The 27566-nt window shown below is 37.1% G+C and overlaps 1 protein-coding gene across 2 annotated transcripts in view; it reads left to right on the top strand.

Annotated features, from left to right (window-relative positions):
* LOC119544155 (sodium channel protein type 1 subunit alpha) overlaps positions 1-27566 on the top strand; it is a 108194-nt gene that overhangs the window by 47602 nt on the left and 33026 nt on the right. For both annotated transcript variants that reach the window (XM_037849335.1, XM_037849334.1), the window contains exons 16-17: positions 81-437; positions 1660-2139. In XM_037849335.1, coding sequence (XP_037705263.1) covers positions 81-437; positions 1660-2139 — 837 coding nt within the window. The remainder of the gene's footprint in view (positions 1-80; positions 438-1659; positions 2140-27566) is intronic.

Raw genomic sequence — 27566 nt, 5'->3', positions numbered from 1 at the left:
TCAAACATTTCTTGTAAAACTTCAATACATTTCATGTTTTTAAAGACTATAATAATTCATATTCTTTCTTTATTTTCCAGCTCCGAGTTTTCAAATTGGCAAAATCTTGGCCAACATTAAATATGTTAATAAAGATCATTGGCAATTCAGTGGGGGCTTTGGGAAATCTGACCCTGGTGTTGGCCATCATTGTCTTCATCTTTGCGGTGGTTGGCATGCAGCTATTTGGTAAAAACTATAAAGATTGTGTCTGCAAGATCTCCCGTGACTGTGAACTCCCCCGCTGGCACATGAATGACTTCTTCCACTCCTTCCTGATTGTGTTCCGTGTGCTGTGTGGAGAGTGGATAGAGACCATGTGGGACTGTATGGAGGTCGCTGGTCAAGCCATGTGCCTTACTGTTTTCATGATGGTCATGGTCATCGGAAACCTGGTGGTACGTACCCACTTAAGATATATGCTTCAGAAACATATTAAAAGCATAGTAGAACAGTGGTCATTTTATAAAAAAGAAATCATGATTATTAATTTTAAAATTCTCTTACTTTGGTTTCATGTATAGTCTCACTTTGAAAATACAGCAATACAGCAGTGACCTTACAGTTGTTACACTTAACTGCCAAGAGGTCAATCACTTCATCACGTTTATTATATGGTCTCAGAGGGATATCATATTGAAGACAAGCTTAAAAGGTAGAAGATATGCTGGGGAAATTTTATAAATTCAGAGCCAAGGAAGGGAGAATTCTGAAAAAAAATTTTTTTAGAGAAATCCAAATATTACTTGCTAATATAGGACAAAGAACTGGTGTCCATAAGGATTCATAATGATTTTGCCATTTCCTTACCCTTCCTAAGCCTGTAGTATTCAGTTGCTCTAGTCATATGGCGGATGCATTAGCCAACTTGGGTTGGTCAATTCTCTGTTGGCTCTATGACAGAAAGGATGGCTAATGATGCCTGAGAGTTCACTAATGGAGTAATTGATCAATCCTTTCCTCTCTTAAATTTAGAACATTACTCTTTATAGAATAGAAATATATAATATATTCCAAAAGGTATAGAAATTAATGTTTTAGTCTCATGGAAATTTTGGGAATTTTTAAAAAGAGCTCTCCTAATTAATCAATGGTGGAGTATAAGAAATGCAATATGTTAAGAAGACAAATGTCTATGCCTATGTTAAGCCATTAATACTTATTCTGAGTCATAATGGTTATTTTTCAAATAATATCCAATATAATATCCCTGATTAACAAATTAAGAAACTACAGAAGATATTTAAATACATAATTGCAAATACTAAAGATTTTTAAGTTAGAACTGTTGTACAGTACATATACAAATCTATTTTCTGATAATTATACAATTTAAAACTTAGCTGAAACCTTAGGTCAGCTCACTCAGTTTCTTCATTGTGCAAGTGAGAAGACTTGAGACCAACAGAAATCATGTCTTTGGCCACGGATGTATAGGTAAGCAGCAATTAGGCCACAAATTCAGATCACCCAGCTTCTAATCTCTATAGGTTATGGTGCTTCCTCTCATCTAGTTGTTAGAACTTAGTATTTCCTCCTCATTTAGAGGCATAAGTGATCTCAATCTGCTCTTTTTTACCTTGGGGTGGAATTATAATTATGTTTGTATTGTTTTTAAAGGTCCTGAACCTCTTTCTGGCCTTGCTTCTGAGCTCATTTAGTGCAGACAACCTTGCAGCCACTGATGATGACAATGAAATGAACAATCTCCAAATTGCTGTGGATAGGATGCACAAAGGAATTGCTTATGTGAAAAGAAAAATATATGAATTTATTCAACAGGCCTTTGTTAGGAAACAAAAGATTTTAGATGAAATTAAACCACTCGATGATCTAAACAAGAAAGACAATTGTATGTCTAATCATACAACAGAAATTGGGAAAGATCTTGACTTTATCAAAGATGTAAATGGAACTACAAGTGGCATAGGAACCGGCAGCAGTGTTGAAAAATACATTATCGATGAAAGTGATTACATGTCATTCATAAACAATCCCAGTCTTACTGTGACTGTACCAATTGCTGTTGGAGAGTCTGACTTTGAAAATTTAAACACAGAGGACTTCAGTAGCGAATCAGATCTGGAAGAAAGCAAAGAGGTAGGATTTTATAGATGTGGAGTATGTATAATATTTCCTGTATTTCTGTTTAGAAATTTTCCATCTACAAGCTATTTTTACCATCACATAGAATTTTATTTCACTAAAGAACCAAAGATTTAAGCCCAGGGAGGTGATTAATAAATTGAAGAATAATATAGTATATATGTGAGTTTTTTGCCATCCTTAGTAATGAATATTTATTAAGTGATGAATGAATAAACAAATGAAGAACAAACAAACATCATCCCATTTAATCCTTATAATTACCTTGAAAGGAATGTGTTATTACCCTAACTTTTCAGATAAGAAAAATAGCTTAGGGAGCTTAAGGTCTCATAACTACTGACAGATAAAGCTGAGACTTGAATTTAGAGTCTTTGTCTACAAGTCCCCTGTATCTTCCATTGCATCAGACTGGCTCTCCTAAATGGAAGAGAACTTAACAACAACAAACCAGAAATAGTTAAGATGTTCTGGGCTCCGTTAGCACACACTATACTCTCTATAAAGAAATATATTATGGAGCTTCTCCAATTAAAATTACATTGACTTACTCAGAAATATAAAGCTACAATCTAGTGGCTACATAGGAAAATTCAAAAGAAGTCCAGAGCAAAGCACCTACACTTCTCATTTTGTATTTGCAAATCTCAGAAACGGAAAGCTGCTTTTAGATTGCATAGTCTACATATTTAAAGAATCTAATACTATTGAAGACATTTTATTAGGGACACAATTCTATTAGATTATTCCCACCTCTAAGCATAACTACATTATATTTTGATAGTTGTTAAGGAAGATTCCCCAAGCATGAAACATTCTTTTGAATTATTAAGTATGTACCTTTAAAAATGTCCCAAGCTTTTTAAATGCTTCTCTGAATAAGCTCAGTCATCCTCCAGGTAAGGGGTAGAGAACTAACGTTAGAGCTAGAAGCTGCTGCTTTGAACCCAGCCAGAAGGCTTTTTAGCTAGTTCAGGTTTGTGTCCTGAGAGAAGGGGCAAGGAGAGGATGCAGACACAACAGTAGGCAGATCCTGGTCACACTTCTCATCTCAATGGAATGGATTTGGGGGAAAAAAATGATGTATTAGTTTTGTAAAAGTTGTGCAATTTTTTTCAGGATTTTTAATTTGGATATTATCTCAGTCCAAAATTTTGTTTTTAAAATGACTTTGATTTTTCTAAGAAACCAGATGGAGGCTGATTTTTTGAAAACTTATCTTCATATTTATAAAATTGGTTCTGAACTTCTGTTACAATAAATTTGGTAATATACTTTCTAGTTTGGTTTTGTCTTGACTCTTAAGTCCTACATTTAATATTTGATGAAGACGAATAGCTACTACATGCTATCTGTTGAATTAAAAAGAAAACCTATTTTATACTAAAGACCATCCATAAAACATACTTTTTCTACAAAATTTGACATGATTTATACTCATGCTGTTTTTATTTGTATTGATCTGGGCTAAAAGCAACACTAATCTCTTTATAAAGTGAATATCCACAGAACCACTGAAGGAGTTCTAGTTCCTCATCTCCTTAGACATTCTATATCTTTTAACATTGCATTAATTGAAATTTTAAATGCTAGATTAGTAGAAAATTAAAAGATGATTTAATGCAGTGTTTTTCAAATTGTGAGTTATGACCCATTAGGAGTTGCAAAACCAATTTATTGAACTGGCATTTTTAACAATTTATTGAAATAGAACATATTATGTCAGAGCACATTGCAAGTAGCAGGGATAAGCACTAGCATGTGGTGTTTTTGTTGCCTGTGCTGAACTTTAATGCATTGTTTATCTAATTAGAGTGCACCCACTAGGTCCATGAGTGTAAAGCATACTAGGTCCATGAGTTTTACATAAAGCGTGAAGTCCAGAAGTTCTTAAGTTTGAGAAAAACTGTTTCAGCCTTTTAAAGGCAGTGGTCAGGAGGCCTTCCCACCCTAGGCAGACCAGATTACTTCCTTTTCTGGTTCCCAGATATATAAGGCACAGAGCGTGAGTAATAAACAATGCATACTCTGGGCTCATGCATCTTACAAAGTACCATAATATTTGACAATGGTGACGTATATGCATGTATGTCTCTCCTATTATGTTGTGACCCACTTATACATGTTTGATACATGTATGTCTCTCCTATTATGTTGTGGCCCACTTATACATGTTTGATACAAAGTAGGCATTCTGATCAAACTTCACTAGCTCATTCAACTTTTCCTAATAGAACCATTTTGAAGGATTCCTATCATCACAATTGCTTTGATAAGAGCATACTTGAAATAGTAGTTTTATTTTCTATTATTTGGACCCCATTTTTCTCTTGATTCAATCTAATATTCAGCTTTTGTTGTCAGTGTCTTAATTTGCCAAGGCTACTATGACATACCACAAACTGATTGGTTTAAACAATAGGAACTTATTGTCTCATAGTTTTGGAAGATAGAAATCCAGCATCTCAAGGTATTGGCAGGGTTTGCTTTCTCTGGGAGTATATAGCATTCCAACAATCTTTTTGTCACATGGCACGTGTTCTCTCTCTCTCCCTCCTCTCTCTCTCTCTTTCTCTCTCATTTCTTCTCTCTCTGCCCCCCACCCCCAACCCTGACACACACACACACACACACACACACACACACACACACACACACACACACATTTTGGTCTCCTCCTGTGGTTTCTCTGACTCCCGGCTTCTTACTTCTGAATCCAAATTTACTTTGCTTTTAAAGGCTGCAGTCATACGAACGAAGCCCCACCCCGATTCAGTTTGGCCTCATCTAAACAGGATCTTCAAAGATCTACTCACAAATGACTCCACACCTTAACTCATAACAGCACCTTCAAAGGTTCTGTTTACAAATGGGTACACACACACAAGAACACAGGGTAAGACTTGAACATATCTGTTGTGGGGGACATGATTATGTTACCTTGTCAATTTACTATGGCTTCTAATAAGGTAATAATGTCTCATATTTTTCCATTGAATTGCTGTAGAAATGCAATTGTTTCTGATCCAGATTAAAAATTTTAATAAATACTGAAATTTCTATTCATCCCCATTACATTTCCATTTCTTTTCATTAGTTTTTTTAATTTTAATTTTTATTGAGATTGTTCACATACCATACAATTATCCAAAGATCCAAAGCGTACAATCAATTGCCCCCTCTATCCTCATACAGCTGTGCATCCATCACTACAATTAATTTTTGTTCAATTTTTAGATCCTTTTCATTACTCCAGACAAGAAATAAAGACAAAGAAGAGAAAAAAAAAAGAAAAGAAAAGAAAAGAAAAGGAAACTGAAATCCTCCCATATCCCTAACCACCACCCCCCATTGTTGACTCATAGTATTGGTATAGTACATTTGTTACTGTTTATGAAAGAACGTTGAAATATTACTAACTGTAGTATATAGTTTGCAATGGGTATATATTTTTTCCCTATATGCTCCTGTATTATTAACTTCTAGTTGTATTGTCATACTTTGTTCTGGTTCATGGAAGAGATTTCTAATATTTGTACAGTTAATCACGGACATTGCCCACCACAAGGTTCACTGTTTTATACATTCCCATCTTTTGACCTCCAGCTTTCCTTCTGGTGACATACATGGCTCTGAGCTTCCCCTTTCTACCACAGTCACACACCATTCTGCACTGTTAGTTATTCTCACAATGTGCTACCATCACCTGTGTTCATTTCCAGATGTTTACGTTCATCCTATTTGAACATTCTGCTCATACTAAGCAACTGCTCCCCATTCTTTAGCCTCATTCTGTATCTTGGTAACTTACATTTCATGTCTATGAGTTTACATATTATAATTAGTTCCTATCATTGAGACCCTGAAGTATTTGTCCTTATGTGTCTGGCTTATTTCACTCAGTATATTGCCCTCAAGTTTTCGTCATCAACCCATTTTTTTTTAGATGGTTTTGTTCACATGCCATACATTCCATCCTAAGTTAACAATTGATGGTTCCCTTTACAGTCACATATTTATGTGTTCACCACCCTCATCGCTATCTATATAAGGGCATCTGCATTTCTTCCACAAAGCAGGAGGAAGAGTCAAAGAACGTAGAGAGGCAAAAGAAAAAGAAAAAAGAAAGGGGGGAGGGAAAGACAGCCAGGAAGCAGCAAAAGGAAAGATGGTCTTAAATCAAGATAGAATAAAGAGTCAGACAACACCACCAATGCCAAGTGTCTCACACCCCTCCCCCATCCCCCCCTCTTATCTGCATTTACCTTAGTATATATCACCTTTGTTACATTAAAGGGAGCATAATACAATGATTCTGTTAATTATAGTCTCTAGTTTACATTGATTGTATTTTTTCCCCAATGACTCCCTATTTTTAACACCTTGCAAGGTTGACATTCGTTTGTTCTCCCTCGTGAAAGAACATATTTGAAAATTTATCACAACTGTTGAACACTCTTTTCTATGCCCCCTACAGAAAGTTATTTGCATATAAATAGATTCTTTTCCTCTGGTGTCCCACATGCCCCTAATCTTCCTCTTTCAACCATATTCATAGTTATCTTTGTTCAGTGTACTTACATTGCTGTGCTACCATCACCCAAAATTGTGTTCCAAACCTCTCACTCCTATCTTCTATCATTTTGTAGTGCTCCCTTTAGTATTTCCTGTAGGGTGGGTGTCTGGTTCACAGAGTCTATCATTGTCTGTTTATCGGAGAATATTTTGAGCTCTCCCTCATAATTGAAGGACGGTTTTGCTTGATATAGGATTCTTGGTTGGCGGTTTTTCTCTTTCAGCATCTTAAATTTATCACACCACTTCCTTCTTGCCTCCATGGTTTCTGCTGAGAGATCTGCACATAGTCTTAAGCTTCCTTTGTATGTAATGGATCGCTTTTCTCTTGCTGCTTTCAGGATTCTCTCTTTGTCTTTGACATTTGATAATCTGATTATTAAGTGTCTTGGCTTAGGCCTATTCAGATCTATTCTGCTTGGAGTACGTGGCGCTTCTTGGATCCGTAATTTTATGTGTTTCAGAAGAGATGGGAAATTTTCATTATTTCCTCTCTTATTGCTTCTGCCCCTTTTCCCTTCTCTTCTCCTTCTGGGACACCAATTATACATACATTCTTATATTTCATTTCATCCTTGAGTTCCCGGAGACGTTGCTCATATTTTTCCATTCTTTTCTCTATCTGTTCTTTTGTATGTAGGCTTTCAGGTGTTTTGTTCTCCAGTTCCTGAGTGTTTCCTTCTGCCTCTTGAGATCTGCTGTTGTATGTTTCCATTGTGTCTTTCATCTCTTGTGTTGTGCCTTTCATTTCCATAGATTCTGCCAGTTGGTTTTTCAAACTTTCAATTTCTACCTTATGTATGCCCAATGTTTTCATTATACAATTCAGCTCTTTTGCCATATCTTCCCTAAATTTTTTGAATTGACTTATTATTAGTTGTTTAAATTCCTGTGTCTCAGTTGAAGTGTAAGTTTGTTCCTTTCACTGGGCCATAACATCATTTTTCTTAGTGTAGGTTATAGTTTTCTGTTGTCTAGGCATCTGACCTCCTAGGCCACCCCAATCAGATTTTCCCAGATGAGAACAGGCTCAGGTCCCAGAAGGAGGAAATATTCAGTATCTGATTTCCCTGATGGTGTGTCTTAGAGGATTGACACACCCTATGCTTTTCTTCCCAGCAGGTGGCACCTGTCAGCCTGTCACAGGCTGGTGTAAGGGGGTGTGGCCTGCAGCTCTCCTCCTCCAGGCTCTGGGGTCTGTTTCTGAATGTAAGGCAGGTAGTAGAGCTGGGCCTCCCCTCTTTCCTCCTGGGAACCTATACCCCTACAGAGAGGACATTTGCATATAAATAGATTCTTTGTTTCTCTGACTCTGCTATCTCCACCCTTGTCTGGGTCAGAGTGCTGTGAGTTTAAAATGGCTGAGGCTTTCTCTACTGCAAAGCACTGTGAGCTGAAAATGGCTAAGGCTTTCTCCACTGAGCCACCCAGGTTGACAGAGAGAGAAAGGGACAGAAAACCTCCAGGTTCACCTGTCAGCCAGAGATAGCAACCAATCTTCTGGGCTCCCCATCCTGAGACAGATACGTCCCCTGACTCTCCCAAGGTCAGTCATCACCAGAAGCCTCCATCTGCTTGTTCGAGATTCACTGTCAGTATTGAGCAGTTAATATTAAAACCCCAGTTGGAGCTGGGCTGAGGTATATTCGCTTGTTCAGAGAGTGCTGTTCTCTAGCAGTGGGTTGCTTCCATGAGGGAGGAGCTCTCAGCTCTCAGGGCGGGTCCACAGTTTTTACTTACAGATTTTATACAGTGATCTCAGGCATTCCTCCCAGTTCAGGTTGGTGTAAGATGAGTGGACAGTCTCTTTTGTCTCCCTGCAGTTATTCCAGGTTATTTATTAGTTTTTCTGTCATTTATGAATTATTCCAGGGCGGACTAACTGGCTTCCACTCCTCTCTATGCCGCCATCTTAGCTCCTCTCTCTTCATTAGTTTTTGAATCCTGCTTTCTGGAAATACTCTTTTCTATATCACCACAGCACTCCAAATTTCCTGGGACTTCACATTTACCCATTCTTCCTTCTAGGTCAGAAATAAACTCACATATAATTGCCTCTCCTTGTTACTTCCTCAGTGTTATGGTATACTATATTCATCAAAGCAAGGCAAAATATACAGATGCTCTGTTTTCAGAGGAATTAAACTGCTAGCAGATGTCCCAAAAGATGAAGTTTCTTTATTCTGTATTAGAGATGTAGTCTATAGTATGTTAAGGCAATTTTTTCTTGATGGTTCTTTCTGTGCATTTTATCATTTATTCTTTTTGCTATCTACATTCATTCAACAATTACTATGTATCAGGCAGCTGTTAACCATATATTGGGGGTATATATGAAATTCATCTTAGAAAGATGACTTTCAATCTTGCATATATGTGTTTGCTTTCAGAGAGATAACTCAATATTTCCTTTCCAGTATATGGATTTCCATATTGGGACATACCTTCTTGACTCAAAATATACCTCTCATGGCCTCTATTACACTTGTTATATTTGAATATGTTAATATTTTCCATTCCTTAACTTCAATGGATCATTGTAAAAAGGCAATATAATGTCTTAGATTTAAATTACAAGAGCTCATTGTATATTACCCATACCCTAAGCATTTGTGTTTTTTTTTAATCTTCATTTTATTGAGATATATTCACATACCACGCACTCATACAAAACAAATCGTACTTTCGATTGTTTACAGTACCATTACATAGTTGTACATTCATCACCTAAATCAATCCCTGACACCTTCATTAGCACACACACAAAAATAACAAGAATAATAATTAGAGTGAAAAAGAGCAATTGAAGTAAAAAAGAACACTGGGTACCTTTGTCTGTTTGTTTCCTTCCCCTATTTTTCTACTCATCCATCCATAAACTAGACAAAGTGGAGTGTGGTCCTTATGGCTTTCCCAATCCCACTGTCACCCCTCATAAGCTACATTTTTATACAACTGTCTTCAAGATTCATGGGTTCTGGGTTGTAATTTGATAGTTTCAGGTATCCACCACCAGCTTCCCCAATTCTTTAGAACCTAAAAAGGGTTGTCTAAATTGTGCGTAAGAGTGCCCACCAGAGTGACCTCTTGGCTCCTTTTGGAATCTCTCTGCCACTGAAGCTTATTTCATTTCCTTTCACATCCCCCTTTTGGTCAAGAAGATGTTCTCCGTCCCACGATGCCAGGTCTACATTCCTCCCCGGGAGTCATATTCCACGTTGCCAGGGAGATTCACTCCCCTGGGTGTCTGATCCCATGTAGGGGGGAGGGCAGTGATTACACCTTTCAAGTTGGCTTAGCCAGAGAGAGAGGGCCACATCTGAGCAACAAAGCGGCATTCGGGAGGAGGCTCTTAGGCACAACCATAGGGAGGCCTAGCCTCTCCTTTGCAGCAACCGTCTTCCCAAGGGTAAAACCTATGGTAGAGGGCTCAACCCATCAAACCACCAGTCCCCTATGTCTGTGGTCATGTTAGCAACCATGGAGGTGGGGTAGGCGAATACCCCTGCATTCTCCACAGGCTCCTCAAGGGGGCACTACATCTTTTTTTTTCCTTGTTTTTCTTTTTTTTTTTTTTAACTTTCCCTTCTTTTTTAAATCAACTGTATGAAAAAAAGTTAAAAAGAAAACAAACATACAATAAAAGAACATTTCAAAGAGACCATAACAAGGGAGTAAGAAAAAGACAACTAACCTAAGATAACTGCTTAACTTCCAACATGTTCCTACTTTACCCCAAGAAAGTTACCTAATATAGCAACATTTCTGTGAACTTGTTCCTACTATATCCATCAGAAATTAACAGACCATAGTCATTCCTGGGCATCCCCAGAACGTTAAATAGCTTATCTGTTCTTCTTGGATTATTGTTCCCCTTCCTTAATTGCTCTCTATTGCTAGTTCCCCTACATTCTACATTATAAACCATTTGTTTTACATTTTTCAAAGTTCACATTAGTGGTAGCATATAATATTTCTCTTTTTGTGCCTGGCTTATTTCACTCAGCATTATGTCTTCAAGGTTCATCCATGTTGTCATATGTTTCACGAGATCGTTCCTTCTTACTGCCGCATAGTATTCCATCGTGTGTATATACCACATTTTATTTATCCACTCATCTGTTGAAGGACATTTGGGTTGTTTCCATCTCTTGGCAATTGTGAATAATGCTGCTATGAACATTGGCGTGCAGATATCTGTTCGTGTCACTGCTTTCCGATCTTCCGGGTATATACCGAGAAGTGCAATCACTGGATCAAATGGAACTCTATATCTAGTTTTCTAAGGAACTGCCAGACTGACTTCCAGAGTGGCTGAACCATTATACAGTCCCACCAACAATGAATAAGAGTTCCAATTTCTCCACATCCCCTCCAGCATTTGTAGTTTCCTGTTTGTTTAATGGCAGCCATTCTAACCGGTGTTAGATGGTATCTCATTGTGGTCTTAATTTGCATCTCTCTAATAGCTAGTGAAGCTGAACGTTTTTTCATGTGTTTCTTGGCCATTTGTATTTCCTCTTCAGAGAACTGTCTTTTCATATCTTTTGCCCATTTTATAATTGGGCCGACTGTACTATTGTCATTGAGTTGTAGGATTTCTTTATATATGCAAGATATCAGTCTTTTGTCAGATACATGGTTTCCAAAAATTTTTTCCCATTGAGTTGGCTGCCTCTTTACCTTTTTGAGAAATTCCTTTCAGGTGCAGAAACTTCTAAGCTTGAGGAGTTCCCATTTATCTATTTTCTCTTTTGTTGCTTGTGCTTTGGGTGTAAAGTCTAGGAAGTGGCCGCCTAATACAAGGTCTTGAAGATGTTTTCCTACATTATCTTCTAGGAGTTTTACGGTACTTTCTTTTATATTGAGATCTTTGGTCCATTTTGAGTTAATTTTTGTGTAGGGGGTGAGGTAGGGGTCCTCTTTCATTCTTTTGGATATGGATATCCAACTCTCCCAGCCCCATTTGTTGAAAAGACCATTATGACTCAGTTCAGTGACTTTGGGGGCCTTATCTAAGATCTGTTGGCCATAGATCTGAGGGTCTATCTCTGAATTCTCAATTCGATTCTATTGATCTATATGTCTATCTTTGTGCCAGTACAATGCTGTTTTGCAACTGTGGCTTTATAATAAGCTTCAAAGTCAGGGAGTGTAAGTCCTCCCACTTCGTTTTTCTTTTTTAGAGTGTCTTTAGCAATTCGAGGCATCTTCCCTTTCCAAATAAATTTGATAACTAGCTTTTCCAAGTCTGCAAAGTAGGTTGTTGGAATTTTGATTGGGATTGCATTGAATCTGCAGATGAGTTTGGGTAGAATTGACATCTTAATGACATTTAGCCTTCCTATCCATGAACATGGAATATTTTTCCATCTTTTAAGGTCCCCTTCTATTTCTGTTAGTAGAGTTATGTAGTTTTCTTTGTATAGGTCTTTTACATCTTTGGTTAAGTTTATTCCTAGGTACTTGATTTTTTTTAGTTGCTATTGAAAATGGTATCTTTTTCTTGAGTGTCTCTTCAGTTTGTTCATTTCTAGCATACAGAAACATTACTGACTTATGTGCATTAATCTTGTATCCCGCTACTTTGCTAAATTTGTTGATTAGCTCTAGTAGCTGTATCGTCAATTTCTCAGGGTATTCTAGATATAAGATCATATCATTTGCAAACAATGACAGTTTTACTTCTTCTTTTCCAATTTGGATGCCTTTTATTTCTTTGTCTTGCCGGATTGCCCTGGCTAGCACTTCCAGCACAATGTTGAATAACAGTGGTGACAGCGGGCATCCTTGTCTTGTTCCTGATCTTAGAGGGAAGGCTTTCAGTCTCTCACCGTTGAGTACTATGCTGGCTGTGGGTTTTTCATATATGCTCTTTATCATGTTGAGGAAGTTTCCTTCAATTCCTACCTTTTGAAGTGTTTTTATCAAAAAGGGATGTTGGATTTTGTCAAATGCTTTTTCAGCATCTATTGAGATGATCAATTGATTTTTCCCTTTTGACTTGCTAATGTGTTGTAATACATTGATTGATTTTCTTATGCTGAACCATCCTTGCATGCCTGGAATGAACCCCACTTGGTCATGGTGTATGATTTTTTTAATGTGTCTTTGGATTCGATTTGCAAGTATTTTGTTGAGGATTTTTGCATCTATATTCATTAGGGAGATTGGCCAGTAGTTTTCCTTTTTTGTAGCATCTTTGCCTGGTTTTGGTATTAGATTGATGTTAGCTTCATAAAATGAGTTAGGTAGTGTTCCATTTTCTTCAATGTTTTGAAAGAGTTTGAGTAAGATTGGTGTCACTTCTTTCTGGAAAGCTGGTAGAATTCCCCTGTGAAGCCATCTGGCCCTGGGCATTTATTTGCGGGAAGATTTTTGATGACTGATTGGATCTCTTTGCTTGTGATGGGTTGGTTGAGGTCTTCTATTTCTTCTCTGGTCAGTCTAGGTTGTTCATATGTTTCCAGGAAATTGTGCATTTCTTCTACATTATCCAGTTTGTTGCCATACAGTTGTTCACAATATCCTCTTATAATTTTTTTAATTTCTTCAGGATCTGCAGTTATGTCACCTTTTTCATTCATTATTTTGTTTATATGGGTCTTCTCTCTTTTTGATTTTGTCAGTCTAGCTAGGGGCTTGTCAATCTTGTTGATCTTCTCAAAGAACCAACTTTTGGTGATATTTATCCTCTCTATTGTTTTTCTGTTCTCTATGTCATTTATTTCTGCTTTAATCCTTGTTATTTCTTTTCTTCTACTTGGTTTAGGATTGGTTTGCTGTTCATTTTCTAGCTTCTTCAGTTGATCCATTAGTTCTTTGATTTTGGTTCTTTCTTCCTTTTTAATGTATGCGTTTAGTGCTATAAATTTCCCCCTTAGCATTGCTTTTGCTGCATCCCATAGGTTTTGGTATGTTGTGTTCTCATTTTCATTCGTCTCTATATATTTAGCAATTTCTCTTGCTATTTCTTCTTTAACCCACTGATTGTTTAGGAGTGTGTTGTTTAACCTCCAGGTATTTGTGAATTTTCTAAGTCTCTGATGGTTATTGACTTCTAATTGTATTCCATTGTGGTCAGAGAATGTGCTTTGAATAATTTCAATCTTTTTAAATTTATTGAGGCTTGTTTTATGTCCCAGCATATGATCTATTCTGGAGAAAGTTCCATGAGCACTAGAAAAGTATGTGTATCCTGCTGATTTGGGATGTAATGTCCTGTATATGTCTGTTAAATCTAATTCATTTATCAGATTGTTTAGGTTTTCAATTTCCTTATTGGTCTTCTGTCTGGTTGATCTATCTATAGGAGAGAGTGATGTGTTGAAGTCTCCCACAATTATTGTGGAAACATCAATTGCTTCCTTTAGTTTTGCCAGTGTTTCTCTCATGTATTTTGTGGCACCTTGGTTGGGTGCATAGACATTTATGATTGTTATTTCTTCTTGCTGAATTGCCCCTTTTATTAGTACGTAGTGGCCTTCTTTGTCTCTCAAAACATCCCTGCATTTGAAGTCTATTTTATCTGAGATTAATATTGCTACACCTGCTTTCTTTTGGCTGTAGCTTGCATGAAATATTTTTTTCCATCCTTTCACTTTCAGTTTCTTTGTGTCCCTGTGTCTAAGATGAGTCTCTTGTATGCAACATATTGATGGTTCATTTTTTTTGATCCATTCTGCGAATCTATATCTTTTAATTGGGGAGTTTAATCCATTTACATTCAACGTTATAACCGTGAAGGCATTTCTTGAATCAGCCATCTTATCCTTTGGTTTATGTTTGTCATATTTTTCCCCTCTGTCTATTGATATCCTTTATTGTACCCATACCGAATCTCTTTAGTACTGAACCTTTCTCCAAGTCTCTCTGTCCTTTCTTTGTTTCTCTGTCTGTAGTGCTCCCTTGAGTATCTCCAGTAGGGCAGGTCTCTTGTTAGCAAATTCTCTCAGCATTTGTTTGTCTGTGAAAAATTTAAGCTCTCCCTCAAATTTGAAGGAGAGCTTTGCTGGATAAAGTATTCTTGGCTGGAAATTTTTCTCACTCAGAATTTTAAATATATCGTGCCACTGCCTTCTCGCCTCCATGGTGGCTGCTGAGTAGTCACTACTTAGTCTTATGCTGTTTCCTTTGTATGTGGTGAATTGCTTTTCTCTTGCTGCTTTCAGAACTTGTTCCTTCTCTTCTGTATTTGACAGTGCGATCAGTATATGTCTCGGAGTGGGTTTATTTGGATTTATTCTATTTGGAGTTCGCTGAGCATTTATGATTTGTGTATTTATGTTGTTTAGAAGATTTGGGAAGTTCTCCCCAACAATTTCTTTGAATACTCTTCCTAGACCTTTACCCTTTTCTTCCCCTTCTGGGACACCAATGAGTCTTATATTCGCCCGTTTCATATTATCTATCATATCCCTGAGGTCCATTTAGATTTTTTCAATTTTTTTCCCCATTCTTTCTTTTATGCTTTCATTTTCCATTCTGTCATCTTCCAGGTCACTGATTCGTTGTTCAACTTCCTCTAGTCTTGTACTATGAGTGTCCAGAATCTTTTTAATTAGGTCAACAGTTTCTTTAATTTCCATAAGATCATCCATTTTTTTATTTAGTCTTGCAATGTCTTCTTTATGCTCTTCTAGGGTCTTCTTGATTTCCTTTGTATCCCGTACTATGGTCCCATTGTTCATCTTTAGTTCTTTGAGTAGCTGCTCTAGGTGCTGTGTCTCTTCTGATCTTTTGATTTGGGTGCTTGGGCTTGGGTTATCCATATCATCTGGTTTTTTCATATGCTTTATAATTTTCTGTTGTTTTTGGCCTCGTGGCATTTGCTGAACTTGATAGGGTTCTTTTAGGATTTGTAGACCAATTGAAGTCCTTATCTCTAATTTATCAGATCTACAGCTTTGTGGAGTACACTTTCTCTAACTAACCAGCAGGTGGCGTCCACGAGCCACCTGTTCTCCACAAGCCAGTTCTCCCCTGCTTAGCCTTTTTGGTGAGTGGAGGAGTGAGTCTTGTGGGGTCCAATTGGTGTACCAAGCTTGCGTGTGTAGTTGGTGTTGCCTGCCCTGTATATGGGGCGTGTTTGTGGGCAGTCAGGGAGTGGGGGTGGCCCTAACAATCAAATCTCCCTGGTGATCCTAGAGTTTTAAAGCTGCTGCAATAGTCTAATCCTTCAGTTCAGTCCTGCCACAGTTTGTCTCTGCCACTGACCCACAAGTCCTTGGTATTGGCGTATGGCTCCTGAGACTTGCAAGTGGGCACCTCTTCCAGGCCGTGCACCCTGGGTCCTCTGTTGAGGGATGACTGTGCTATGTCACAGGTGAGTGCCGTCCCCCCAGGGCAGTTCTGGGCTGCTGGGCTGTGTAGGGAGGCTCCCAGTCTGCTGAAATGATGGCTGAATGGGGCTTTGTTAATTCACACTGCTCCGCCTTCCCAACTCTGGGACAATCAGCTGAGGTTGCAGGGAAGGCTAATGTCCACGCCCAGTTTTGTGGTGTGTGCCTGTTATTTGAAGCACTTCCGTCACACTGGGTTGTCTGGGGCAGCTCTGGGCTATGGGGCTGGCGATGAGCAGGAGTGTTTCCTGTCCACCAGGATGATGGCTGTGAGCGGACACCCCCCTTTTCTTGGGAAGTTGTGGTGTTTAGTGAATTTTCTCACCCACTGGATTATTGCGTTTCGTCTCAGAGCTCTCTTAGTTCTGCTCTTGACTTGACCTGCCCAAATTGCAAGTCTTTGAAGCTTTCTGTATTGGGCTTCTTAGAATAATTGTTTTAGAAAAAGAAAAAAGGATTAAAAAAAAATGGGCCCTCCTCAGAGATCTAATGGGTTATTGAAATGCTAAGAGACAAAGCAACCAGGGCCATTAAGAAAAGGTCCACAGGGCAGAGAGATCAGCTTTTCTTCGGGATTTGCATATGCGCCTCAGGGCCTGAGCTCTGCCCTTCCCCTTTCTATGTTCACCAGAACTCCAAAAATCCTCCGCTTTTATTTTGGAGTTTTTCATGTTGTTTTTTTTCTATGCCTGTCTCCTCTCTGCTGGGCTGGCTGCTCTCAGATTCTCTGGTGTCTGGTCTCAGTCTATCTATGGTTGGAGTTTGGATCAGTAGAATGAGTTTCCGATAAGGGCTGCCACTGCAGTTCTCCCTTCTCCTTCCCGGAGCTGACAGCCCCTCTTCCCACGGGACTGAGCCTGGCAGGGAGGGGCGCGGGTCCCCTGGCCACAAAAACTTACAGATTTCGCTGATCTTAGCAGTTCCACGTTTTCATGAGTGTTGTATGAAGTATGCCCAAAGTCAGATTGCTCTGTGGTGTCCAGTCCACGCAGTTCCTGGCTTTCTACCTACTTTCCTGGAGGAGTAACTAAAACATACAGCTCACCAGTCCGCCATCTTGCCCCCAGCATTTGTTTTTAGACATATGGGGACACCATTACAGTGTTGTTGGTAAGAGATCATTCTATGTACCCAAAATGCTGGGAAATATATTCTGTTTTAGCCACTTGCTTACTGTGTGACCTTACCTGACTACCAAACCTCAGTTTTCTTAGCTCAAAAATAGGGCTAATGTTATCTACTGCATAATTTGGGGAAAACTAAATGAAATAATAAATATGTAGTACTTAGCACCATTGATTGATACATAATAAGTATTCAATAAATCATCATCATTATTATTACTAATAGCATTCTCAACACTCTTTTCTTGTAAGTTTTCTTATAAGAATTACTAGCAACATATTCCACTATTTGTCCTTTTTTGTTGTCATTTGCCTTTTGTCCTTTGTAATAAGTTGTTTTACAAGTTTATTTGGAGATGGTGGTGAATGTATTTTCTTTTTAATTTTTAAATTGTTCCAATTAAGTTTTTAAAATGGTAAACTTCTCAAAATGTTTATAAAAATTATTTTTCTGAAGGGCATTCCAATCAGAAAGGATAAATATGCAAAAACCTAGAGACACAAAACATGTTTGGAGGCAATAAGTAGTTTGGTATTGCTGGGCCATAAGGTCACAAGACATGAGGCTAGAAATGTAGGCTAGGAGCAGAGAGTCTTGAATTTCCAGGAATCAAGAATGGATTTATATGAAGAGACACAGTATGATGGAGACATATTTTTTTTTTGCCTCATATTTGTGTTTAAGCAGCATATTTACCTCACTGCTCGCCAATCCAGGATGCTTGTGATGGTTAATTTAATGTCACCTTGGCTAAACTCAGGTGTCCAGTTGTTTGGTCAAGCAAGCAGCACTGGCCTGTTTGTTATCATGAGGGTATTTCATAGATGGATCTGTAGCTATGGACAGTTGATTACATTTACAGCCAACTGCATCTACAACCAACAATGGAGATTGCCCTCAGCAATGAGGGGAGTCTCCTCATCCAATCTGTTGGAGGTTGTAAAACTAGAACTGAGGATTTCAGAAGTTAGAAAGAATTTCTGCCTCTACTTCAGCCTGTCACCTTCTCCTGAGGAATTTAGCTTCATCGGAGTTTCCAACTTGTGAACTGCCCCATGTAATTCAGACTTGCCAATCCCTATGTTTGGTGAGCCAATTCATATAAAAAATTTCTTAACATTTATGACAGGATACACACACACACACACATACATGTGCACACATTTACAAACCCTGTTGGTTTTGTTTCTCTGGCATTCCCTGACTAATATAACACCCTTAGGGGCTATCTTTTCTATACCTTTCCCCTATTATTGGTTCCTAAACAGCATGAGTCCCATTTCATTGCCTCTTTAGGTCCCAATAGATATCAACCCTCAGAGTGCTTTCAAATAACCTGAGGAATTGCTTTTTAAACCTCAGAAAGCTTCTTAACTTATGGAATAGTAAGAATAATGGAGCAACTAGAATAGTGGCTTGGACAGATTTTGGAGAGCTTTGAAAGTTGGGCAGAATCACTGAGACTATTCAAAGGGCAACATAAAATAATTTATCCCCAATTAGAAAGTAAGTTTACTTGGTTAAGGATTGGGTTTTATATAATTTTTAATCCTCTGAAGGACCTATCATAATATTGGGTATATAATAGGTGCTCAATAAATTTTTGTTTTTTTGTTCATTTTATATGGATATTAGACTAAGACTCTGGTCACCCTAATTCCACCATGGACCAGTCACTAACTCTATATTACCCAGTCTCCTAAAATGAGGACATCTGTCCTATAGTACTTTTAGAAATGTTCTAAGGATCTAAAAGCTCTTAGGAAATTATAAATGCTTAAAAACGTAAGGTGATCTTATGTTACTACTATAATTGTGTTAATAAATAATTTTAGCCTAATTGTGTTATTAAAATTATACCTCTTCATAATTAAAAAAAAATTACCAAAGTAATTAGGAAAAATAAACACTTGTTTTTTTTTTGAATAAGTGAGCTCCAAAATAATGAGTAAAACTACTGGGTCCACGTAATTCATGTTAATGACAGTTTGTTGAGTGCTCGCCAATGACAAAGCCTTGTTTGTAGGGCTTTGCATATGTTACCTTGTCAACCTTCACCCCATGAGATAGATATTATTATTCTCATCTTACAGATGAGGAAATTGAGCAAGAAGAGTTTAAGTAGCTTGCAGAAGCCACACAATAAATGGTTCATCTTGGACTAGAATCCAAGTGCCCTGCTACAGTCTGTGCTCATAACCACTATGCTAATTCTCCTTAACAACATCTGAAGTGTACTTTCTTTGGTACTTCTTTGGTATTGAAAGGAATGATACTGTTTTTCGAAGAATTAAGTATAGATGTAGAGAGCTATTGGTGTTAACTACCAATCTTTCCCCACTAGGGCCTGGGCTAATGGCATAGCCAGGAATATCTCAGGGTCCTCTTCAGTCCTAGAAGTTCCTCTTTCTCCTGCACTGGTCTGCAGGTTAGGTTGATCTACTCTTTACCACACACAGACCTGTGAATACAAGTCATTTTCTAATACCACAACCAATTCTTTAATTACAGACCACATTTTTGCTCACTCAGAATTGCATTTAAGAAGCACATACTTCTGAGCTTAATGCTACCTGAAGAGTCTTCCCCATTATTGGAAGCACTTCTATGGTTGCATCATTAGCTTGTGAAATCTTTGAGAGCAGGGAAAGAACTAACCATGTCTTAGTCACCTTAAGTCATTTGAGCACATATTTATTGAATGAATGAATAAATGAGTGGTGAACAATTACTTCTGGAATCACAATTGTCCTTTCAAATATATCACCTGTGTTAAGGAAAATATTTACTTCGTATCTTGCTGATATTTTGCGATTTAATACTTTTATCTTTACTACATAGGGGTTAAGGAACATACAACATTTTTCAACCTATGCACATAACTGTTGGACACCAGTAAACCAAATTTGTACTATCACAGAAAGCTCTACAATGAATTCCTTATGTGGACAGGCCTAGTTTTAAAAATGTACATGAGGGCAGAGATTATGTCAGTTTCATTTACAACAATATTCCCAGTATTCAGGATAGTGCCTCACATATAATAAGTGCCCAGTAAATATATGTTAAATAAATAAGAATAGGAAGGCTCTGGTTAATCTTGTGTCAAAATGGTTATGTGTGAAGTTTTGAAAATATTGAAATTCATGAACATCACTGTAATATATAATTTCCCCATAGTAAAACATCAGATAACACATCTGGGGAAGAGTGTACTGGGAGTTGAATACAAATGCCTCCAGGTTTCTTTCAGTTCTTTCCCTCTCACATAGCCTCAAGGTCATTGACCCATGAATTATTGCCTCTATTCTATCTACATTCTCTCTTTATTTCTAACCCTGTATCACAAACTTGCCTATATGGTCAAGATTCTCCCATCATAAAACAAAAACTAAAACAATGAAATAAAAATTTAAATATTGTTCTTTTTACCTCATCTAATTCATTGTCTATCTTCTTTAAAAGATAGACTATATTCACTGTCTCCCATTTTCCACTGCTCACTCACCTTCAGATTTCTCATAACTGGTTTCACCTCTACCTTTCTCTCCCCTTCTCCCTCTCAAAAATCACCATGTTCTCTCAATTAATTTCCAAGTTCAGTGGCCCTGTTCCATTTGATCACCTGTGTTATTTCCCAATTCTTGAAGCTCTGTCATCTCTGGTTTCCAAAAATCCATGCTACTTTTCTCCTAACCATCTTATCTCCCTCTCACATAGCTTATGAGGAGCTTGAGCTCATTCCCAACTTCTCTAATTGGAAGTCCCCCATGATGGTTAGGTTCATGTGTCAACTTAGCCAGGTAATGGTACCCAGTTGTCTGGTCAAGCAAGCACTAGCCTAACTGTTACTGTGAGGACATTTACTGTACTTAAATCATTAATAAGTTGATTGCATCTACGGCTGATTACATCTACGTCAACTAAGGGGAGTATCTTCCACAATGAGAGATGTTTAATTCCATCAGTTGAAGCTTTAAAAGGAAAAGTGATGACTTCAGCAGTCAGAAGGGAGAATTTTCATCTCTACTTCAGCCAACCAGCTTCTCCTGGGGAATTCATCAAAAAACCTTCATCGGAGTTGCCAGTTTGCAGCCTGCCGTATGGAATTTGGACTTGTGCGTCCCCACAGTTGCTTGAAATACTTTAATAAAATCTCATATTTACAGATATCTCCTGTTGGTTCTATTTCCGTAGAGAACCCTGACCAAAACCTCCTCTCATCTAATTCACTGACAAATCTAATAGATGCTATAACCTAAATCCATCTCCAATCTCCACTCCCAGTGAATCTATTTCACCAGTGTCAATAGAATTACCATTTTAAAACACATTTCAATGATGAAAAGGGCAAAGTCTTTAAGATATAGTCAGCAACTTAACAGTCTTAACCAGACCTAGCTCACCAGACTAATCTCCCACGACCCACCCCAATTCTATCCCAATTCCATGAAGTTTATATTTTTTACGTTACCAGTTCCATGAAGTTTATATTTTTTACGTTACCATTCCCTTGTCAGGAGTTTCCCTCCCACTCACCACACTCCCTGCAAAACAAACAAAACAAAATTAAAAACCAAATTTCTACCATCACCATCATCTGTTACTGAAGCTTTTTCATCACACAAACAGAAACTCTGTATGTTCCCACAATGAAGAGTTAAAAAAAAAAAAAGTGAACTTCTAGTTATCATTCAAGAATTAATCTATTTATTTGCTTAATAATAACATATTGGGTGCTCACTGTACCAAGCAACTCTTAATTCTACTGGGCAGTCCTCTGAGACTTCTCAGCAGATTTACTCATTGCATAGCATAAACTGTATGCCCTGTATTTCTGGGTTTTGTGTATGTCTATCCTACTAATCTTGTGGAAAACTTGAAAACAAGAACTTTGGTTGTATTCACCCTGGTAACTAGCAGAGTACCTGGCACAAATAAGGTATATGATCAATGTTGATTGGTGTCATGCAAATTGATCACACTTTTCATGAACACTTACATTTTTATCAGCTATATTTTTTGAAGGTGTCGTATAGAATAAACCAAGCAACACTGGTTACAGGTCAAATTGAATAAGCAGTTTCCTCCTGTATACAGCTTTTCCTCTGGGAAAAGGAGGGGTGGGGGAAAGTCCCAGAATTTTCATATCACTTCCTGAAAACTGTTCAGGAAACACTTTGCAGAATCCCATCTGGGCATTGGCAGGGTTTGTCTCTGCCAGCTCCTGCCTATTTCCTTGTCTTGTACTACGTTCTTTCAGGGCCATGCTCTCTATGAGATGACAGGTAATGAATTTGAAGAATCAATCACAATAATGAGCATAATTAAGTATATTTCTCAGTTTCTACTTTCCAATCTCTATAAGGAGTGCATCTATTCAGTGAAGACTCAAACTTCCTTCCTAACTGATTATTAGGTACTGCCAAGTCTACTTGTCTTTGTCCATCTCTCTGCATCCCCACTGACTCCAACCCAATGTTAGACCTCTGTCATCTCTCGTTTTATTGCTATAGCCCACAAATGAGTGCCCCACATTAATAATGCCTTCATTAATCCATTTTCCACAAAAGATAAGTTCTCTTGTAAAAAGGCGAATCTTGTAGCTCTCTCCTCTTTCTAACCTTTCAGGAGCTCTCCATTGCTATCAGAATGAAGTCTATACTACTGAATATCACCTATGAGGCCCTGCAAAAAATAGCCCCATCTCACCTCTCTAGACTAATGTAATAGTGTTCCCCATCCCTCCCAATCCACCTACACCATCTTCTTTTGTGTCCTGAAACTCCCAGGCTTTATCAGGTTCTGGTCTCTATACCAATTGTCTCTGTCTGGAATGCTCTCCCCATCCTGCTTTACCTGGTTCACCCTCACCCAACTCATCCTTCCAGTCACAAATGTCACCCTTTTTTCTCCACTGCTCTACCTATACAGAGTTAGATGAATTCCTCTACGCTCTCAAGATGCCCTAAACTAACCCTATCATAATGTGTTGTAATTGTTTACTTACCTGTATGTTCAACTGATTGTGGACTCAGGAGAGCAGGGACTATGTCTTTTATATTCACTACTTTATTTTTAAAGTCCTAGTGTTGATGCTTGGCACACACTGATATTTTTGGTAGTTGAAAAGGCCACATATCAGCAATTAAATTTATTACAAAATATACAATACTGTTCTAGGAATGGTTGCCATTTTTAAAATAAGTGCCATGCCAAGCATTTTCCACATGCTATCATTTGATCCATAAAACAATGATGTGAAGTAAGGACCATTGGCAGGTTTATTTTACAAATTAGAAAACTAAAGCTTTAGGAGATATCAAGATACTTGCCTGAAGTCCACAAAACCAGTAACTGTGGGCCAAATCCAAGTTTGTCTGACTCTTAAGACAGTACTCTTAGAGCTTATCATTAAGTTCCCCTACTCAGTAAGCACTTACCAAATATTTGTTAAATATATGAAAATTATCATTTAATGTTAAAAAATTAATGTCAAAAAAACATTAGGAAGACTATGCTCAATTCAGCAAAATGAATTTAGCAATGGAAGTCACTCTTTTGATTTAAAATTTGGGTTTCTTACTTGGGGATTATAAATACAATTTTGCAGAATTTTTTTTTCCTTTCCAATGTATTTACAGTAAAATAATTTTCTATTGGCCCAATATTTGATAAAATGTCATGTTTCTTTTTTCCCTTTCTATCTAATTATTGATACAAAAGTTCATATCTGACATATTTTAAAGCAGAATTCAGGGTATATTAGAGCTATATTCCTCCACTTTCACCAGACCCTGGCTAAATGTTGCCTTTCTAAAATACAGCTTGATAAAGAAATCATCTGGGGTATAGGAATGATGTGGGAGTTAACAAGTTCATACTTGACTTTTCTAGATGTTCTATTGAAATGCTAAATCTCAGTACAGTATTTCTTTTTCTATTATATTTCTGCTTTGTGAGAATCTTTAATAGACGTTAATTTTTAATATACATAGTATATATTAGAAATATTTACTAGTTCACAATGTGCACAATGAAATATTAATACTAATTTTTTGAGGTTGTAGGGCATCTCATTTATGTATGATTTTATACATACATAAATTATATATTTATAATATATGTTTATATATATATTACATAAACAATAGTAAAATGCCCAGCTTTAAAAATAAGTGCTTGGGATATTCTTTATTTGTTACCTATAAATGCATATTCTGCATCTTTTTGACACTTAAATTCCACAGATTTATTTATTCATATTTTTATCACTTATTCTAAACTGAACTCCTATATTCTTACTTATACATATTTTTATTACTTTTTCTAAATTGAACTTCTATTAAAGTCTATCAATAAGCTGCCTATAACAAACGAGTCTAAAATAAAAGTATAAACATCCTAAGATCAAATCAAAGAGCAAGAAAAAACTGTTTAATCATTTACTCTTAAAGAAATGTTGTGGAATATTTTGTTTGCTTTGCTTTGTTTTGCTTTACCCTCAAGGTCAAAACCATTTGCTATAGCAGAGAATGTTTTTTAAAAAGCAAGAAATGTTGCATAAATCCCCCAAGGAGGAAAAAAATCTCTTACCATTAAGGCTGTAGTTATTAAGTGGTTACTGAATGCCCTGGTGTATGAGGCAAAGTGGCTGCCTTGGATACAATGTGGTCCCTGCATTCAGTCAGCTCTCATATTAAATCCGCCTGCCACAAATCATGGACAATATAATTCCATATAGAATTTAGCTATTGAGGATCATGTGTGAAAAAATATATATTTTCAAATTAACTAGAACATCTGGAAACTAGTAAAGGTTGTTTAATGGCTTAATAAACATTAAAAAGGATTTTTCAAATATTGATCTCAAAAACTGAGAACAAAGCCTTATTATGTACATGATGAACATCAAATTAAAATTGACTTTATTTAAGAACAAAAAAGGAAACTTAATTGGCCTTATTGGTTTTCAGCTTACCAAAAATACTTCTTTGCGAATGTCTTAGTTTTGCCATTTTCTAATTTCTTTAGTATTTTATCTGAATTCATACCTTGTGTGCTAAAGTAGAGGTAGACTATTCACACACATCTAAAGTTCTTCTCCTTCCTTCTTTTGAGTAATGGTGTTATTATCTCAATTAAATAAAGAGATGCGCTCTGGCCGACCTGGAAGAAAGCAAACATCCCTGACATAAACTGCCTATTGGTGCCACATGACAAGGAACTGCAGGTGGCCTTTGATGAGTGAGAGTTGTCCACTGCTGACAGCCAGCAGGAAAAGGGCGACCCCAGTCTTATATCCTCAAGGAAATGAACTTTGCCAATACCCAGGGAGCTTGAAAGAGAATCCTAAGACCCAAGGAGAACTGCAGTTCCAGCCAACACCATGATTCAGCCCAATGATTCTTGGAGCAGAGAACTCAGCCATGCCATACCCACACTTCTGGCCTATGGAAACTGAGAAAATAAATTTGTGTTGTTTTAAGCCGTCAAATGTTGGTAAATTGTTACATGACAGCAGAAAACCGAAATATTTGGCAAATATAATTGATAAGAAAACTCAAATGAATTTATGTATCTAAATAGTAGTTACAATCAAAGAACACTGACATTCCAGAGGAAAAATAGGCAAAAGATAGGAACAATTTATAGAAGGAAAAAACGTGTGGACAATAAAACTTAAGAATTATTAATTTTAATTATAATCAAATAAATTAATATTAAAATAACTATAATGTACTTTTCACTTTTCAAATTGGCCAATAAAAAAATAGGAGATCTATACACAAGCAATGAACAATTGGAAGAGTAAATTAAGGAAAAAAAATCCATTTACAATAGCAACTAAAAGAATCAAATATCTGGGAATAAATCCACAAAGTACTGCTAAAAGAAATCAAAGAAGACCTACAAAAATGGAAGGACAGTCCATATTCACAGACTGAAAGACAAATATTAAGATGTCAGTTCTAACCAAAGCAATTTATAGATTCAATACAATCCCAATCAAAATTGCAACAACTTTCTTTGAAAAATGGAAAAATCAACAAATTTATATGGAAGAGTAAGGGGCCCTGAATAGCCAAAACCATCTTGAAAATAAAGAATGAAGTTGGACGACTCACATTCCCAATCTTAAAATTTATTACAAAGCCAGAGTAATAAAAACAGCATTTTGCTGGCACAAGGACAGACATATAGATTAATGGAATTGAATTGAGGGCTCAGAAATCATCCCTCACATTTATGGCCAAATGATTTTTGACAAGTGGGCAAAGACCAATCATTGGGAAAGAATAGTCTCTTCAACAAATGGTGCTAGTAAAACTGGATCTCTATTTGCAAAAGAAAGAAGGAGTGCCCCTAACCTCACACCTTATACAAAAAATTAACTTAAAATGGATCAAAGACCTAAATATAAGAGCCAGAACTATTAAACTCCTAGAAGAAAATGTAGGGAAGCATCTTCAGGACCTCATGTTAGGCAATGGTTTCTTAGACTTTACATCTAAAGCACAAGCAACTAAAGGAAAAATAGATAAATGGGACTTCATCAGAATTAACCCTTTTGTGCCTCAAAAGACTTTATCATGAAAGTAAAAAGACAAACTACACAATGGGAGAAAATATTTGGAAACCATATATCTGAAAAAGTTTTAATATTCAAAATATATAAAGAAATCCTTCAACTTAACAAAAAGACAAACAACCAGATTAAAAAATGTATATAAGACTAATAGACATCTCTCCAAAGAAGATATACAAATGGCCAAAAAGAACATGAAAAGATGTTCAACATCATTAGCTATTAAGGAAATGCAAGCAGAACAACAAGGAGGCACCATTTCATACCCACTAGAGTGGCTACTATTAAAAAAAAAAAAATAGAAAATTGCAAGTGTCAAGTGAAAATTACAAGTGTCAGAGGGTATGCAGAGAAACAAGAACACTCATTCCTTGCTGGTGGCAACGTAAAATGGTGCAGCTGCTATGGAAAACAATTTGGCGGTTCCTCAGAATGTTAAGTATAGAGCTACCATATGACTTGGCAATCCCATTTCTAGGTATATACCCCAAAGAATTGAAAGCAGAGACTCAAACAGATATTTGCACACCAGTGTTCATGGTAGCACTAATCACAATTCCATATAATGGAATATTATTCAACATAAAAGGGAATGAAGTCCTGATACATGTAATAATATGGATTATTCTTGAAAACATCATCATGAGTGAAATGAGCCAGACCCAAAAGGACAAAAATTGTATGAGCTCACTGATATGAAATAATTATAAAGGGATGGGATGGGGGTAGGGAATTGGGAGTTAAGGCTCAAAATGTACAGGGTTCCTATTTGCGATGACGGAAATGTTTTG

The sequence above is a fragment of the Choloepus didactylus genome, chromosome 9 (assembly GCF_015220235.1).
Source record: "Choloepus didactylus isolate mChoDid1 chromosome 9, mChoDid1.pri, whole genome shotgun sequence".
In the NCBI taxonomy this organism is placed as follows: Eukaryota; Metazoa; Chordata; class Mammalia; order Pilosa; family Megalonychidae; genus Choloepus; species Choloepus didactylus.
This window is presented reverse-complemented; position numbering and strand designations above follow the sequence as displayed.